At 37.5% G+C, this 16,820-nt stretch overlaps 1 protein-coding gene across 4 annotated transcripts; it reads right to left on the bottom strand.

The window, feature by feature from the left end:
• Window positions 1-5,739: 5,739 nt before the first annotated feature.
• On the bottom strand, window positions 5,740-14,263 carry rnf168 (ring finger protein 168). 4 transcript variants are annotated; one of them, XM_053506737.1, is made up of 7 exons: window positions 14,230-14,263; window positions 11,902-12,276; window positions 8,673-8,743; window positions 7,555-7,725; window positions 6,993-7,081; window positions 6,799-6,865; window positions 5,740-6,675 (listed from the first exon to the last, which is right to left on the bottom strand). In XM_053506737.1, exons 2-7 carry the CDS (start codon window positions 12,233-12,235, stop codon window positions 6,022-6,024), a joined length of 1,386 nt encoding a protein of 461 aa, XP_053362712.1. In that variant the 5' UTR covers window positions 12,236-12,276; window positions 14,230-14,263; the 3' UTR covers window positions 5,740-6,021. The 4 variants fall into 4 exon arrangements, with proteins under 4 accessions (XP_053362712.1, XP_053362709.1, XP_053362711.1 ...); XM_053506734.1 differs by lacking the exon at window positions 14,230-14,263 and adding an exon at window positions 14,048-14,078; XM_053506736.1 differs by lacking the exon at window positions 14,230-14,263 and adding an exon at window positions 13,819-13,877.
• Between the last annotated feature and the right edge of the window lie 2,557 nt (window positions 14,264-16,820).

Genomic DNA, 16,820 nt, shown 5'->3' on the forward strand with positions numbered 1-16,820 from the left:
CCTAGGGTTACAAGGTAACAATATATATATAATATATAATATATTCCCCCAGGGCTCCTTCTCCTGACCTTCCACATGATGGGAAGCTCACAATGAACAGGAAGAGCACCAGTCAGTTGGATCTGGTCCCCGGCTCAGGAACGGCGTCCGAGCGAATCCGTCATCAGCGAAGCTACTCGGTGCCGAAGCGCTTCGGTGAGGTAGAGCGTTCCTCTGAGGTTCCTCGCAGCGCAACCCTAGACCGCCTCCACGCCAACGCCACTCGACGCCAGAGCAACCTTGGCAAGCTGCGCTCGCGCTCCTTCACCTGCTGCAGCGACGACGTACTCTCCACCAACCCCTCGAACTCCAACCATCTGCGCAATCTCCTCGCCACCATCTTCTGGGCGGCCGTGTCCCTTATGGAGTCCGATTTCAAATTCGAGTACCAGATGGCGTTGCGGTTGCTGGGTAAGCTGCTCGGCCACGTCCCTCTGGACAAGGAAGAGTACCGTGAGAAGCTGGAGAAAATTCAGAGCCAGCTGAGGTGGATTGGCTTCTCTGGGCTTCAGCAGCATCTGCTTAAGGGCTTCACCTCGGCTTCCACCACTGAGCTCATGCTACAGCTTTTCTCCCAGCTCACGCCCATCTCCCGTCTCCCGGTGGTGGACACGTCCCAGTCCATAGGTATGCTGTTAGCCTAGTGTTATTAGGTATTTGGTTTATTTTTTTTTATTTAATACTCAGAAATAAAAATGGGAAACAAGATGTAACGTATATTGGCAAGAATGTAGATTTCATTGTAAAGTAAGAGTGTTAACGTTTAAAGTCTTATAATGTAGCTTAATTCTAGCAGTATTTCTAATAATCTGGTTAACTATTAAGTGCTAATTGTGATCATCATGCTTTTACTGTCTTCAGTTATTAAAATGAATGCAGGATTAATCACATAGGGTTTCAGTAATATGTCTTTAATATATTGGTATTAGAACTAATACAGTACATCCTTCAATATGTAGCACTGGTAGTAACGCTATTTCATTTCTATAGCAATAATAATAAAGTTATTTTTCCATTATTCTATTATTAGAACTTAATTGTAACGTTCAAGACATACTAGTAGTAATGCAACTAGAATTGCATCCTCCAATGTTATAATACATTTCCCATAGACACATGAGCACTTGCTTACTACAAACATGTTTATGTAGTTGTAGTAATTTATATGATTCACAGATTATTAAAGAATCAAAGAATCTATTTTTTTAAAAAGAGATGTTGGAAGACGGACATGTAAATGCACGGTACGCGATGTTCTTGTAGGTTATTTCTAACCTGCCCAGAGCCCTGTTCTGACACGTTTTGAACCGCTCTGCCCGAACCCGTGATGTTTCCTAATGAGCTAAATCGAAACCGTCGGCAGGTGTGAACTTAGGCTACGCAAACGAACATCATCATGTTTTATTTGAATATTACATTCTTGGCAAGTTATTACAATTTCGAAAGGTGAAGATTTCCACTTTCTCGTAAACGTAATAATAGCTATTACATAGAAAACCCCAAAAGAGCTATTACTGTACATTTGCAGAAGATTATGCATTGCATTTGCAATCGGGCATCCGCGCTTAAATTTTTGGAGGGAAATTATGAGGTGTGCAGAAGTATTTTTGTGTTTATTATGCTTGTGGGTGACGGCACAGTGGTTAGCAATGTCGCCTTGCACCTCGAGGGTCCGGGTTTGATTTCCGGCCATGTTCTCTCCCTGATTGGTGGGTTTCCTCCGGGTACCCTGGTTTCCTCCCACAGTCCAGAGACATGTAGATGATCAGACTGATTGGTGTTCTCGGATTGCAAGCTTGTCTATGAAATGTTAAATGGTTATAAGGGGATATGGTTATTGTTATGGATGTTATAGGTTTAGTCATATCTCTTAGAGTACATGACTAATAAGCTCTTCCCCTCCTGTTTTATTTACCATTGCTGTTTAAGAAATGTGATAATCATGCTAAAACAAGAAGTGGTCAGCAGGAATGCAGAGGCGATTTTTTCTGAAATTGCATTAAACACCCAGTTTCATTTCTTTTTTACCCTCATCTAAGCGTAATCAACTTGTTCATAAATTTTCCCAAATGGGAAAGGTTTTATGAGCATTGGTTACAGGAAGTGAGGAATGCAGTGACGTGTAGAACTGAAATGGCATACATTCTGATTGGTTAACCATGTTTCTTGTGTTTAATTTTTTGCCCTTGTATAAGTAAAATTACAGTACTACAGTTTCTGCACAGTATGTGAATGATTACATAAAATCAGCTGTGATTATACCTACCTTAGCTATGGCGCTCTCTCTCTCTCTCTCAAGCCACAGTACACAGTAAAGACAGTGAAGTATGAAGGCACAAGTATCATGATATGTGGATGCTTCTCGTACTATGGTGTTGGGCCTATTTATTACATTTCAGGGATCATGGATCAATTTAAGTACATCAGAATTCTTAAAGAGGTCATGTTGCCTTATGCCGAAGAGGTAATGCCCTTGGAATGGGTGTTTCAACAAGACAACAAGCCCAGACACACCAGTACGCAAGCAGCATCTTGGTTCCAGACCAACAAGATAGACGTTATGGAGTGGCCAGCCCAATCCCCAGACCTTAGTCCAATAGAAAAGTTGTGGTCCGACATTAAAAATGCTGTTTCTGAGACAAAACCAAGAAATGCAGAGGAATTGTGGCATGTAGTACAACCGTCACAAATGTGAAGCTGTTCTCAGAAAGCACGGTTATACAACAAAATATTAGTTCAGAGATGCACAAGAAAGATTAAACTTTTTTGTTTAAATGGTAAATTCATCACTTTGTAAAGATGAATGATGACACTGATATTTTTTTAACAGACTAATATTGGTTTTTCTTCACTTTCTGAATGAAGCGTGCAGGGTGTCCAATGCATTTGTGCGATTTAAATTAATAGTTATTATATGGATATGGAGCTTTACTCACTTTTTTTAACACACTGCTATTATTTTGAACACAACTGTACAAACACAGTATATATACAAGAGTTGGACAATGAAATCGAAATGCCTGGTTTAGACCACAATAATTTATTAGTATGGTGTAAAACCTCCTTTTGCAGCCAATGCAGCAACACTTTGTCTTGGGAATGACAGATACAAGTCCTGCACAGTGGCCAGAGGGATTTTAAGCCATTCTTCTTGCAGAATAGTGGTTAGGTTATTATGTAATTATGTGATGCTGTTGGAGGAAAACGTTTCCTGACTCGCTCCTCCAAAACACCCAAAAGTGGCTCAATAATATTAAACAGATCTTAATAGATCTGGAGACCGTGCAGGCCATGGGAGATGGTCAAGTTTACTTTCATGTTCATCAAACCAATCTGTCACCAGTCTTGCTGTGTGTATTGGTGCATTATCATCCTGATACACGGCACCGCCTTCAGAATACAATGTTTGAACCATTGCACATGGTCCTCCATAATGGTTCGGTAGTCTTTGGCAGTGACGCGCCCGTCTAGCACAAGTATTGGGCCTAGGAAATGCCATAATATTGCAGCCCAAACTATCACTGATCCACCCCTATGCTTCACCCTGGGCATGCAACAGTCTGGGTGGTATACTTTTTGGGGCTTCCCCACAACGTAACTCTCTCAGGTGTGGGAAAGAAAGTATAGGTGTACTCATTACAATACAAGTTTCACATTGGCACTTGTTTTCCATCCAGTTTCAATATGCATTTTGGGATGTTTTTAAGATTCACTTATTTGTCACATGTTCCTTACAGCACAGTTGTTGTTGTTGGCCTTTCAGCTCCTAGCAAGGGGTCGCCACAGCAGACACTTGGTCTGCATGGCCTTCCTATGCAACCCGTTCATTTCACTCGGCACTGTATCGATCGGCTGGGGTTTGGGCACTGGCTGGGAGTCGAATCCAGGTTTTTCGCATGGCGTTTTCTCAGTGGGCTGTGGTCATGATTGGACTGCCTGTTTCAAGTCTGAAACGCTGGCATCCCAGGAAACATCTTTAATGAGCCAAACATTTGAGTTGAGTTGAAGTGAGGTCAGGACTGTATGGGGGATGTGACATTAACTCCCAGCTGAGTCCCTGTAATGTGTAAAGTGGTGTTTGTGAATGATTGCGTTTATAGTTCCCACAGACAGATGTTGTCCTTCAGCAAGTTGTCTGTCGAATTTTCAGAAATCAGGCGTTCCACATGCTAAATGTTCACAGGAACTTCTGCAGTAGGCTCAAGCCACCCCCGCAAGGATTTTTATTCATGGACATATGGCCTTCTTTAAAATTTTGTATCATCCAGATATTTTACTGAGAGTCTCATTACAGTACTACACTTGAAGTCTTCTGTAAACATCAATAAGGTGTATAACAACCCTTACTTCTGGATATTTAATGACAAGTCCCAGTTTGACTTGAACTCCCCTTGATAAAAACAATAGTAGCTCATTAAGTCTTGTTAATAAGACTTAATGAGCTACCATGTTCTAATGGAAGTTTTTGATTTCTAGTTTTTCATGACTAGCTGTGCTTTTATTTTAATATAAAAAACTATAACAGCACCATGTTATGAATATCTTCTGCTAATGGCCATGCTAATAATTGCTCATCACTGGGTCAAATGTACAGCACAACATGTCAGTAATGAGAGTGGTATTATATGTTTGTACAAAAGTTTTATTTTCTACACTCAAGAACAATATTGGATTTTTAAAATTATGAAATAACATATGCCATTAGGTAATTAAGTACCAACAGCAGCCAGTTATAATTTTAAGACAAGAAGGTCAGCTGTTATGAAATAGTTCTCGTAGGAACAGTATTGTCAACTGCATTTACTTTAGAGTTACCAACCTCAAAAATTATTTTACAGCATGTCAGATAAGAGCCGTTATAAAGGCTTTACGGAGCTTGAATAGCAGACAGATCTCAGTATCAACTAATTAAATGAGATTATTGCCTTTGGACACCTTTAGCATTGTTTTACAAAGTAGAAATAAAATCAGGAAAGACCATGGAATTAGAAGGTGTATCCATACTGGTGACTGGTTGTTGAGGTTCTCTTTGGGAGTGACAAGGATGGATAGGATTAAGAATGAGTTTATTAGAGGGACAACCCACGTTAGATGTTTTGGAGATAAAGTCAGAGAGGCTAGATTGAGGTGGTTTGGACATGTTCAGAGGAGAGATTGTGAATATATCGGTAGGAGGATGCTGATGTTGGAACTGCCAGGCAGGAGGACTAGAGGAAGACCAAAGAGAAGATTTATGGATGCAGTGAGAGAGGACATGAAGTTAGTTGGTGTGAGAGAAGAGGATGCAGAGGATAGGGTTAGATGGAGGCAGATGATTCGCTGTGGCGACCCCTGAAAGGGAACAGCCGAAAGACAAAGAAGAAGATCCATACTGGTGACTGGTAGTGTATTTCACTTACTGCAATCACTTACCTAAATGTTTTAATAAGTCATGAGTGTTGTTTTAGGAAACAAATAAAAAAGGGTACTACATGCAGGGTAGTTTGTCTCAACTAGGTATTTTTTTTTTAAGGAAATACAGTCAGTGAGGCACCAAAGGTCAATTCCACTTTAAAATGACTCTCTAAACATAGTGTGTTTTCTTGGAAAGTAATTTCAACATATACTGTACGTGTGGTCAAAATGGCTCTGAAGCTTTTGTTATGCAATTCATATAAAGTATTACTATCTGACCTCCGTAACCTGACAATACACACCAAAGATTTTAACAACTATTTTATTCCTTAAAATAAAAAGAACTTTACAGAAAAATAGAACCATGCATAAACATCTTTTTTGCAGCGATTAAAAGTTTGCGAAATTTCCATGTCAATTTTTACAAATAAAGATTTGTGTATTCGTTACACTCCACTTCAACCATTCCCATGTTCTTCAAAAATCAGCAGTCAGTAAAAAAGAGAGGCTAAATATGAAATGTGCTAAATGTAACAACATATAAGGAAACGGTAACTAAGGATTGATTAAGATGCTCACAGAGCTAGCTTAGTTGCCCAGACTCGGAAACATTTCAGTAAGTGTGGTCTGCTTTCTGCCCTTCTGCACTGACGAGGATGTAGAAGGAGACACTGGTGTAGAATTAGAGCTTGTCTTAAGACTTCTGCCCTCGACTTGGTTGTTAGCTCTCTTCCCAGCTTTATGTCCATCTACCTTCTGTCTTGAAGAATGCGGACTACAAGCTTTCCCTGTTTTGTTCTCCTCGCCTGGGCTTGAACTGCTGCTGAATGAAGGGCTGTTTTTCTCCCTCAGTAAATACCCATCAGCAGAGCCTTTTCTGCGGTCCACGTTGTACTCTCGGTTTAGTTCCTTCTGCAGACGCAGCGCCAACCTTCTGTCCTCCTCCTCCTGCTGCAACCGGACCCTAAAACCCTCCTCCTGTTCCGCCATCTCCTGCATGAAAGCACAGTCGTGAAGAGGAGATGCAGGCGATGGGGAAGTACAGGGCTTCTTACATGTTACGGCTTGTTCGCCATCTGCACTCTTCCTTTTAGCGTAGCTGTTGGTTATGTTGGAAGTGTCAAAGAGTTGATTACAAGTTTCTGGATCTGAGCTTGATGTAGAAGGTTTATTACTAGAGTCCAAGGAGTGCAGTTCAATGCTGGAAGCATCTTTCAAGGTTGAAGTGTTCAGAATGTTTTCCTGAAGAAATTGTAAAGAATTGAAATTGAAGAATAAGAAAGAAGTGGGATATGATTATTTTTGTACCAACTAGAGAACATACACAGTTATTTGAAAATTACATTTAACTAAATTCATGAGCACCTTATTGTCCAAACGTGTAGAAGATTGCTTGGTCTCGCAGTGTGACTGCGTGTAAGGCGTCAGATACCTAAAGAACAATTAACATAAGAATCAAATAACATTATTACCTATGTTATTATAAACGAAATGCTTTAAATTAAGTGATAAGCATAAAGGTCAAAAAGTAACAGCACTTTACAACAAGTTTTACTCACTTTTCAATGTGTCCCACATTGGATTTCTTTTTCTTGGAAGATTCATTAACTTTATTGTTCCTCTGTGTTTCCAAAATTGGACTTGCGTTCTACAAAGATACAACAGTCATATTTCTTTTACTAGCTAAAGCTGACATAATTATTTTACATGGCATTACTAGCCACACCATCACAGTACGTTGCCTGAGATTTTAGATTAGTAATAAACAATGTTTGTCATGAGTAAATCGTGTGGCTTTGAACACTACTTCAACTTGATTTTTAATCCAAAGTAAATCAAAGTTAAACACATTGAGTGACTCTAAATTCTCTAATTGTTGCTTCAGTCGCAAAAAAGGAAAAAAAAAAAGTTTTAGAGTAAAATCAGTATTAGAGTAAAATCCACACGCATTTATTTTGCTCTCAGCAAGACTGACTGTGGTGTCAACAATCTTTGACAACAACTTTGAAGAATAACAGAAGCTGACTTTCTTAAAGCCTTTAATAAATATTGCTTAAAAAAAAAAAACACCAGGGAATTGCTGAAGGGAATAACCAAGTGCAAGACTGTTTGGACACTCACCAATTCTTCACTGAGCAATCTTGCAAGTCTCTCATCATCCTCTAGCTGTCTCTCTTCCTGCCTCCTCCTCTCCTCCTCCACTCGCTCCTGTTCTTCAGCTAGGAGGCGCTGTATGTACTCTTCACTGGCCTTCCTCTCTGCCTCCTCAAGAGCTCGCTTCTCCTCTACAAACTAAAAAAATAAAAACAGTGTACCACATGACCCTGTTCCTTAAATAAATGTTGCACAAGAGTAGATAAAAAAAATTCATGGAGTTAGAACTTAAATCTGCCAAATCTAGTGAGTCATTAAGAGCTGTCACAACGCAGTCCCTCAGGGTGGTCAGAGACAGCTGCCTTAAGATCTACTGATTTATGTATAACAAAGCATTTAAGTCAAAAGTCAAAGTCACATTTATTTTTAAAGCACATTTAACAACACAGTTGACCAAAATGCTGTATAATTCTACAATTGCTGCAGACAGAAACAGACTTTACAAGTCAGACAGAAAATACAAGAAAAGAAAATCAAATTTTATATAAAACAAACAATAAAAGGTCAACTCTCATTGCATGAAATAAGCAAATAAAATAGTAAAACTAAATACTTCTGTAAATAACTTCTGTAGCTCACGTGTATTGTACAAAAAATAGACAATTTACAATTATAGACAATGTTTTCAGCATGTAAGTGAATGTATAGTCTGGTAAATTGTATGTTTGTGCATGAGAAATATGTCGGCCTTATAGGTTTTAATTAATCAGTCCGGGAACATGATGATAGAAAATGGCTGTCCTGTAAAGCTGTCATGATGGTGAATAATCTTAATTTCAAAAAAATCCTCAACAGAACAGAGCTCATAGTCCAACACAGTGGCAGCCAATGGCAGTGTGGGAAAAGGAGACAGATTTAGTCGAGCGGATTGGTATGCTTTACATTGTATATTTGTGTCAAAGGCATATAAGCCTCACTTTGATGGACCTAAGAACAAAATGGATGTACGAACATGTTCTCTGAACAGGACTACCTGTAATCGTTGATAAGTAATTTTTCATTCTGAGTTCAGTATTTTCAGTAATAGTGAGTTATTCCTTATACACAAGTCATCAATATCCATAAAGTAACCAAGTTTTTCTCACCTTGTTAATCTCCTCCTCATACTCGCGCCTGAGCTCACCTGGCTGACTAACTCTGGGTTTTTGCATAAACACTGTGGAAAGAAAGAAAGAAAGAAAAAAAGAAAAAAAGACTTATAGGTTAATGGGAATTTACATTTGTTGCATAATTTCCCAAATTAAGTTCCGCATGAGTATTAGACAACTGTGTAGAAGCAGTGAGCACACACATTATACAACATATATTGTAACAACTGCATACAAACAAGATAAAACCCCACTGATAACCTTTAGAACAGCAGCATAGTCTCATGATCATGACTCGAAAGAGCTGTTACACTGTGTTTCATGTGGCTTATGCATCAGGATTCTATTCAGCTCTAGAAATAACTAACAAAAATGAAAGTGCACTCAAGACAATAATTCATCTTTCATTAATTAAGTGCTATTTCTCTGTATTTACCCAATTAAAAATGTATTACAATAATGCTCGTTTTGCATAATATTTCTCTGCAGCTCATATAAGGCTGAGATAAAGATTAGAGTCGTTTTGGATAAGGGGGTCTGCAATATGCCATAAATCTGATAATTGAGATTTATACACACCTCCTCACACTTTTCAAAGTTATTTCTATATTTTTATGATCCTGTAAAGCTGCTTTTCGACAATGCCCATTGAATTTAATTAAATTAACTTGTACACTGCAAGAGGGCAGTTGCATTTTTAGTTGCTTTGTTTTTAAATTAGGACAAAGAGGATTTTCAACAGCATAATTATTTTTGTTTGTTGTTTGTTTAAAGTATTTGAGCTTCGTTAATTTGTTTTTGGTAGGTTTGTTAGGATTGATCTACATTCATTTAAATATAACTTGATCTAAGAGTAAATCAGCATCTTATTATTACTAATTTGTAATTCCTAGTCGGTTATCGACTGTACACATATTTAATATCATTTAGGAAAATGCAAACCCTTTTACTTAAAAATTATTGATTCTGATCAGTTAAAGTGCGAGATTCTATAAGCTGTAAGACAACATACTGTACAAACTTTGTTCCAGTAGGTCATATAGATAAGGGTGCACAATTTAATTAACACACACACACACACACACACACGTGCACGCACACACTCAAAAACACTGCAAGCACTACGACCCAGCAGGGGAGACGATAGGTCTCGTTTTTTTTTTTTGGTCTCGGCTTTACAGCTCCCCTCCTCTCAGGTTGACAAACACACAAACTCCTCTTTGTCGCGATTGTTTTCAAAGGTGAGGAGCTGTTTAATTTTTTTTTTTTGTTTTTTTACTTTACAGTAGTGATCCCGTTAGTATGCGCTCACGCGAGTGTGACTAGCGATGTTCCTTGCTCATTTTTAAACGGTTTTAAAAACGGTCTCTCCGTTAATGTGTGCGCGCGCGCGCACAATACACACACACACACAGCATGTGGTGTTCACTCAGCAGGAGAGACGATTGCCTACAATTCCGCTGCAAGAGAGAGAAAAACCGTTGGCTCACTTGTGATGACGTGACGCTGGGTGTTAAAACAACAAGCGCATGCGTGAAACATGACTCGGCGCTTGTAAACTAAGACAATGTTCGTTTTTCAAGTCAAAAATTATTCAAAATTGTTGCTCATCGTGCGGAACACTCGTAAACCGCGTTACTCGTAATTCGAGGTTCCACTGCATTTATTTCTCCTTGCTCTCCAACACACTTGTGTCCGAGTATGCAATCGTTCTTATGACCATCTTTTCTAGGAGACTCGGCACAGTTTCCAAGCCTAAAATGATTGTGTTCTCAATAATTAAAATGAACCAGACTTTGGGGTCAAGTGTTCTCTGAAACAATACCAGGGCCTGTATTTACTAAGCATCTCAGAGTAGGAAATCACTCCTAAGTGGCCAAAAATTCTCAGAATGACGCCATCTTGGTTTTATTTTCAAAAGTAGGAATAAGCTATTTATCAAAATTCTTAGAATTGGAAATCACTCCCATCTCCACCAAAATGTAGAAGAGCTCCGGAGGTGTAATAATTGGTTAGAAGTAGTAAGTCAATGGGGTTCAGGCAGAGACACGCGCACAGGAGAGACGTTTTAGTAACACTGAGTGATACGGAGCTCAAAAAAGACATGTTTGGACAAAATTACAAAAGTACTTTCAGAACTTTCTTATCCCCTCTCCGGTTTACTTTCTTTTCAAATCATTTATATCAGATTATGACAGTCCTACACAGCTCTACTATAGGGGCCTTAAATAGTTGTAATTGGAGCTGTCTGATTAGGATAGCATCATGCAAATGTGCACTTTATGGCTCTCAGTGTCGTAAAAAGTGATGTCACACACTTTTCCTCTGCGCAGTCCCATCTTCCCAATCATCCATAATCCTACAAGTAACGCTCTCTAAACCATTCACACACTAGCAAGCAGCACATTATATGTGGTAGGTGCAACATATTTGCCGGGTTTGTTTAAAATAACAATCATTTAAAAAAGTTACATTTAGAATCTGGATATTAGCTAAATTGTGATAGTATCTGTATCACAATACAAATAGAATCAGCATCTGGGTATCGTGAAAATACTGTATTGGGTGGCCTGAGTTGATTTTGCCATCCCTAGATTTTCACAACTTTGGTAAACCTGCACAGGTCAGTTTTTACACTGGGACATCATTGTGCTCTCCACTAAGTCAGAAACGTATCAAACCATGAATTAGTTTTAATGCCCTGTCTGTGTTTACCACAAAAAAAACAACAAAAAATGTGAGATTTGGATAATAAAAAAAAACATGTATAAGATTTTTCCTGAACAACTACACACACACACAGAAAAAACAGCATCAAACACGCTGCTACATTTGATGTTTTGCAAATGATTAAATCACATATATAAAGCAAACTGTGTTCAGTATTATTACAACCCTGAAAACTCTCCTCACACATATACAGTAGTGTCTTAGGGACATGCAAATAAATGTCATGGAGCAAAGATACGTAAAAAAAAAAAAAATAAGGAAACAGTAATTAATGAAACTAAGTAAATATTTGTCTTGACCATGCTTTAATGACCGTTTAAGGATTTTTCTTTAACTTTTAATTATGCGCTGGAATACTGATTGTGGAAATCAGAAATGCTTTTGTACCAACTCAACAATAAAGTCCTAAAATAAAAAAATCTTTAACAAGTTTGTGCTTAAAAAACAACACGGTGCATAGGACTTTTGCACAGTACATACTGTACATCTAACTTACCGTTTACATCCTCCTCCTCTTCTCCAACGCCATTTAATCGACGCTGGCACTGTGTAGGGAAAGCGTCCTGAATGCGCCTCCACAGCTCTGTGTTCACCAAGGTCTTGTTCCTGCTGTTCAGCCTAGCCCAAGTAGAGACACGTTTTCGGCAGAGAGGGCAGCAGATATTTGCCTTGTCCACTGTCTCCAGAAAGCAGGGTTTGCAGAAAGTATGTGTGCATGGCAATGTGACTGGCTCCAGAAAGATCTCCAGGCAGATGGGACACAAGCAATCTGCCCGGTTTAGTGTCCCCTCCTGCCCCAAGCCTGGTTCTTCATCTGAAACAGGTGGCATCACTCTGTCCTCTGTCTCTGAATGAAGATCTCTCTTTCTGACTGGCAGGAGACATGTAACAGTTAACAACACGAATTTCCTGAGGTGTTCAAAACACCTAGTAGTGCAGTGGTACAGAAATAAAATTTCAGAAGGCCCAGTCAATACAATTTTCACCAAAACGTAATCCAAATTTCACGTTTGTGTTAGAATTCAGATCTCTAAATATGAAGTCATTGTAAGTATATAAATTACAAGCTATTCTAAATTTTTTACAGAATTTTAATAAAAATTTGTCAGTTTTTCGGTAACCATATTAAACATGTGGACAGTTTGATCCTTGATGGCCTTGTATATTACGCTGTATTTGTATTGAATACAATCAACAATCTTTAATGAATCTTCATTTGCACGCTGCTGGGCTGTAAATGACTGTAAAAGAACTCTGGTTGTTTTTGTCATACTCTCAGTTTTGGTACTTTACACACCCTCACCACACACTGCTGCAGATATGTTGCTCCAATGTGTATTGTCTCATAGTGGTGCTTCACATTACAGCATTCATCGCCAAGGTTATAGAACATGAGAGACAAACTAGCTTTAAATTTCCCGCAGAATAAACATTTATTGATTCATATTTGAAAGTTTAGTTTTTATAGCCTACGTTTCTTTTTTTGGGGTAAACAATGTCACACTTTCGTTTCTGTGTATTTACTCTGTCTACACATGGTAAACTATCTCAAGATTCAAGATTAAAGAACTTTATTAATCCCAGAGAGAAAACTGTTCATTGATTGGCTCTGTTGAATAACATATAGTCACGCCTACCTTAAGGAAAAACTGCAAGATTACTGGTATATTAATTGTTCTTATTTATCAGAAAAGCATCAGAGGCTGAATAGAACTGTCACTCAATCTGGGTCCGGACTGCCACTTAGTGATGCTTGTTTTAGACTGTAAGCATCACCTTCCTCCAGATGAACTGATATGCAACACTTAGTTTTTATATTTCATGGAGCTTTAGGTTTCTAACACTTCTCTGAATAAGAAGTACTGACAATTAGATGAGATATAAGTGTCTGGATAAATCAAACCTGGTCTACAATTACAGTAAAGTTAAAACTGTATTTTAACCAGTGCATTAACTCATTGCAATACCACAGGCTGTTTAAACTCACATTGTTTGGTAATCTTTAAATATATATACTTTTGTTTTAATCACTATGACAATAAGCATACTGCTTGTGGTGTGTGTGTGTGTGTGTGTCTGTCTGTCTGTCCTATTCTCTATAATGCTTTCCATCTTCTAAATCTATCTACTTGAGCTTTATTCACACACATATTAAAAAACTTTCCAGATAAGATATATTTTATTATAATTCTACTCACCAGGCTAACTCGCTATGCTAGCTGTACAACAAGTACTAGCATAGACCAGCCGTAAAATACAGACAGCTAATCGAACTAACGACTTGGCGAATTAGCTTTAAACACTAAATTGTCATTATATTATATGACGTAAAACAAGTTAAATAACACAATACAAACATTTAAAACGTAATAAATTAGCGTTCGCGTCGATAGCTACAATGCTAACTGTTTACCTCAGAAAGGCCCAGGTCCCAAAAATCCCGGGAAAAGTCGGTGTTGCTGTGAAACCACGCGCAAACTAATGTCAAAATAAAAGCACATAAGCACGCCACGGTGTAGCGTGTAGGTATATGTGTAGAAAAGCTCATTTAAAAGATAAATGAACTTTAATATTCTTATGTGATGTATATGGTGTTATTGATGTTACTGATATTAATGTGAAAAAAGAGCATACTAAAATACCTTTTTTCATTGATCAAAAAGAGCCCATTGCAACAGGAATGTTAATTTAGATAATGCGTGTTAAACAATTATAAATAAAGATCCGAAAAACAAGCCACGTAGACATGGCTGGTTTTTAAATTTAAGAAATAATTTGTTTGTTTGTTTGTTTGTTTGTTTGTTTTGTTTTGTTTAATTCTTACCTCACAGAACGGCCCACTACAGCTTATGGAGAAGGGTTGCCAGTTGTCATTTAAATCCGCACCCATACCACACAACTGCGCAGAACATAAAACTAGCTCAAAAAATTCTCAGAAAAAAAACAAAGTTCATTAATGACTAATTCCTTAATAAATGATTGATTCCTGAGCTCCAAGATTTCTGCAATATTTAATCATACTGAGTGTACAGTAATTACACAGCATGTAGCAGCCACAAACCACATTTACAGAGTCAGCCAAAACCAATGTATACACACTTCAGGAAAAGAAAAACGTGCAAATATTTTAATACTAAATTTATTGCCATACACTTATATGATATTATGATAATATATGAATAGTATTTATATAGAGAGAGTTTGGGTCATTTGCCAATTTCTTTGTTTTTGTTTAGTGATTTATTTTCTACATTGTACAACAATACTGGGGATTTCAAAACTATAAAATAACACATATGGAATTAGGTAATTACATAACAACAACAAAAACAACAGTTAGTTGTTATTTTAAGACACAGAGGTCACCTTATTCTGCCTGTCATACTGTGCGCGCATTGGAGCCATGTGAGGAGCAGCAGCAAGCTGACCACACCATTTGCATGAAATAGTAGCATACAGCTGTGAGGATCTGCATGCGGATGGAACCATGGATACACCTCATGTACACGGGCAGAGCATTACATACTCTCTAGTATATATATATATATATATATATATATATATATATATATATATCAGGCCCGTAGCCAGCCTAGTGCGAGGGGGGGTTCTTTTTTTTTTTTTTTTTTACAGTGGACCTTTTTTTTCAGTATTTGGTATTTGAGTATTTACTCATTTTGTATTTCATTTTGAGGTTTAAATACTGCATTTTAGTGACATGTGCTGGATTAGCTTGTCTGCTGGTATATTACCAATAATTCTTTAATAATAATAATATACAAACATTACAGGGAAAAGACGATCAGTTAATGTACTTACAAGACTGTGGGATGGATAAAAATTATTTTTGTGGGCTTATTTTATTTTATGTTTTATGTAACAATTAGTTATGATAAACTTCATTCAAATGCTGTCAACACCACGTATAGACACTAGACAGCATCGCCTATGGTTAATAGAATAATTTAATAAATTTACTTCGTTCAAACCACCCGAACCCCCCTGGCTACGGGCCTATATATGTATATATATATATATATATATATATATATATATATATATATATATAAAGAGAGAGAGAGAGAGAGAGAGACGTCCAGCCGTAACAGTGCTTTAATCTTGCAGAAAAGTGGCTCATGACGTCATGAGTGACATCATATACAGTGACATCAGCGTCCAGGGCTTTTTAGAAATGTCAGAGTGCTCAAAAGTCACATTGATTGTGTGATGCACTTGGCCACCGTTGTCTTTTTGGAGGTCTTAACATGCTCAAAAAAAGCACACACCGTAGCTTGCAACTATATTCATACACCATGTTCCAAATTATTACGCAAATGATCTTTCTCTGATTTTCATAATTAGTCAATGCAAATAACAGTCAGTATAATTTTCAAGTCATCAACCATTAGAGTATAATTAGAATTTTATTAAACAAACCTCCCAATGATAACAATATTTATAAAAATAAAAAATAAAAAAAAATAAAAATGCACTGTTCCAAATTATTATGCACAACAAAGTTAAAACATTTTAAAGGTTGTAAAGAACTAAAAATGGCCTTTTGTTGAATTTGCAGCTTTAGGAGGTCATATTTAAAGAAATCAAAGCTATTTCAATAATAAATTTTGTTCAATATTTTAAAAACATTCTAACAGGGCATGTTACATCTTAGCATAGGACCCCTTCTTTGATATCACCTTCACAATTCTTGCATCCATTGAACTTGTGAGGTTTTAGACAGTTTCTGCTTGAATTTCTTGGTAGGATTTTAGAATAGCCTCCCAGAGCTGCTGTTTTGATGCAAACCGCCTCTTACCCTCATAGATCTATTGCTGTCTGTGCGCTGAATCAGCCACAAATGTCTTTACAGTACCATGATCACGCTTAAGTTTTCATGAAATATCTAATGTTTTTATACCTTGTCCAAGGCATTGCAATATTTGACGCTTTTCGGCAGCAGAGAAATCCTTTTTCTTTTCCATATTGCTTGAAACCTGTGACCTGCTTAATAATGTGGAACAACCTTCTTCAGTACTTTTCTTTTAATTGGGCTTATCTGGGAAACTAATTATCACACGTGTCTGAGATGCATTTCTGTGATCCAAAGAGCCCTGAGACACAATACCATCCATGAGTTTAATTTAAAAACTAAACATTAAATGTTTATAACACTTAAATCCAATTTGCATAATAATTTGGAACACGGTGTATATTTATATTTTATATACATATATAAAACATAACTTCGCAATGACGTTTGATTGTTTGTTTGCAATTGTTTGCTTAGTTAGTTTCACCACAGACCTGCCACAGGCACGTTTCTCATTGAATATAATGGTAGACAACTTCATCAGCTTTTATGTCATATAGTGAAAGACAAGAAAACGCTTACATCAAGCCGAGTTCACAGCTGCT

Source organism: Clarias gariepinus, chromosome 11 (assembly GCF_024256425.1).
Source record: "Clarias gariepinus isolate MV-2021 ecotype Netherlands chromosome 11, CGAR_prim_01v2, whole genome shotgun sequence".
Lineage (NCBI taxonomy): Eukaryota > Metazoa > Chordata > Actinopteri > Siluriformes > Clariidae > Clarias > Clarias gariepinus.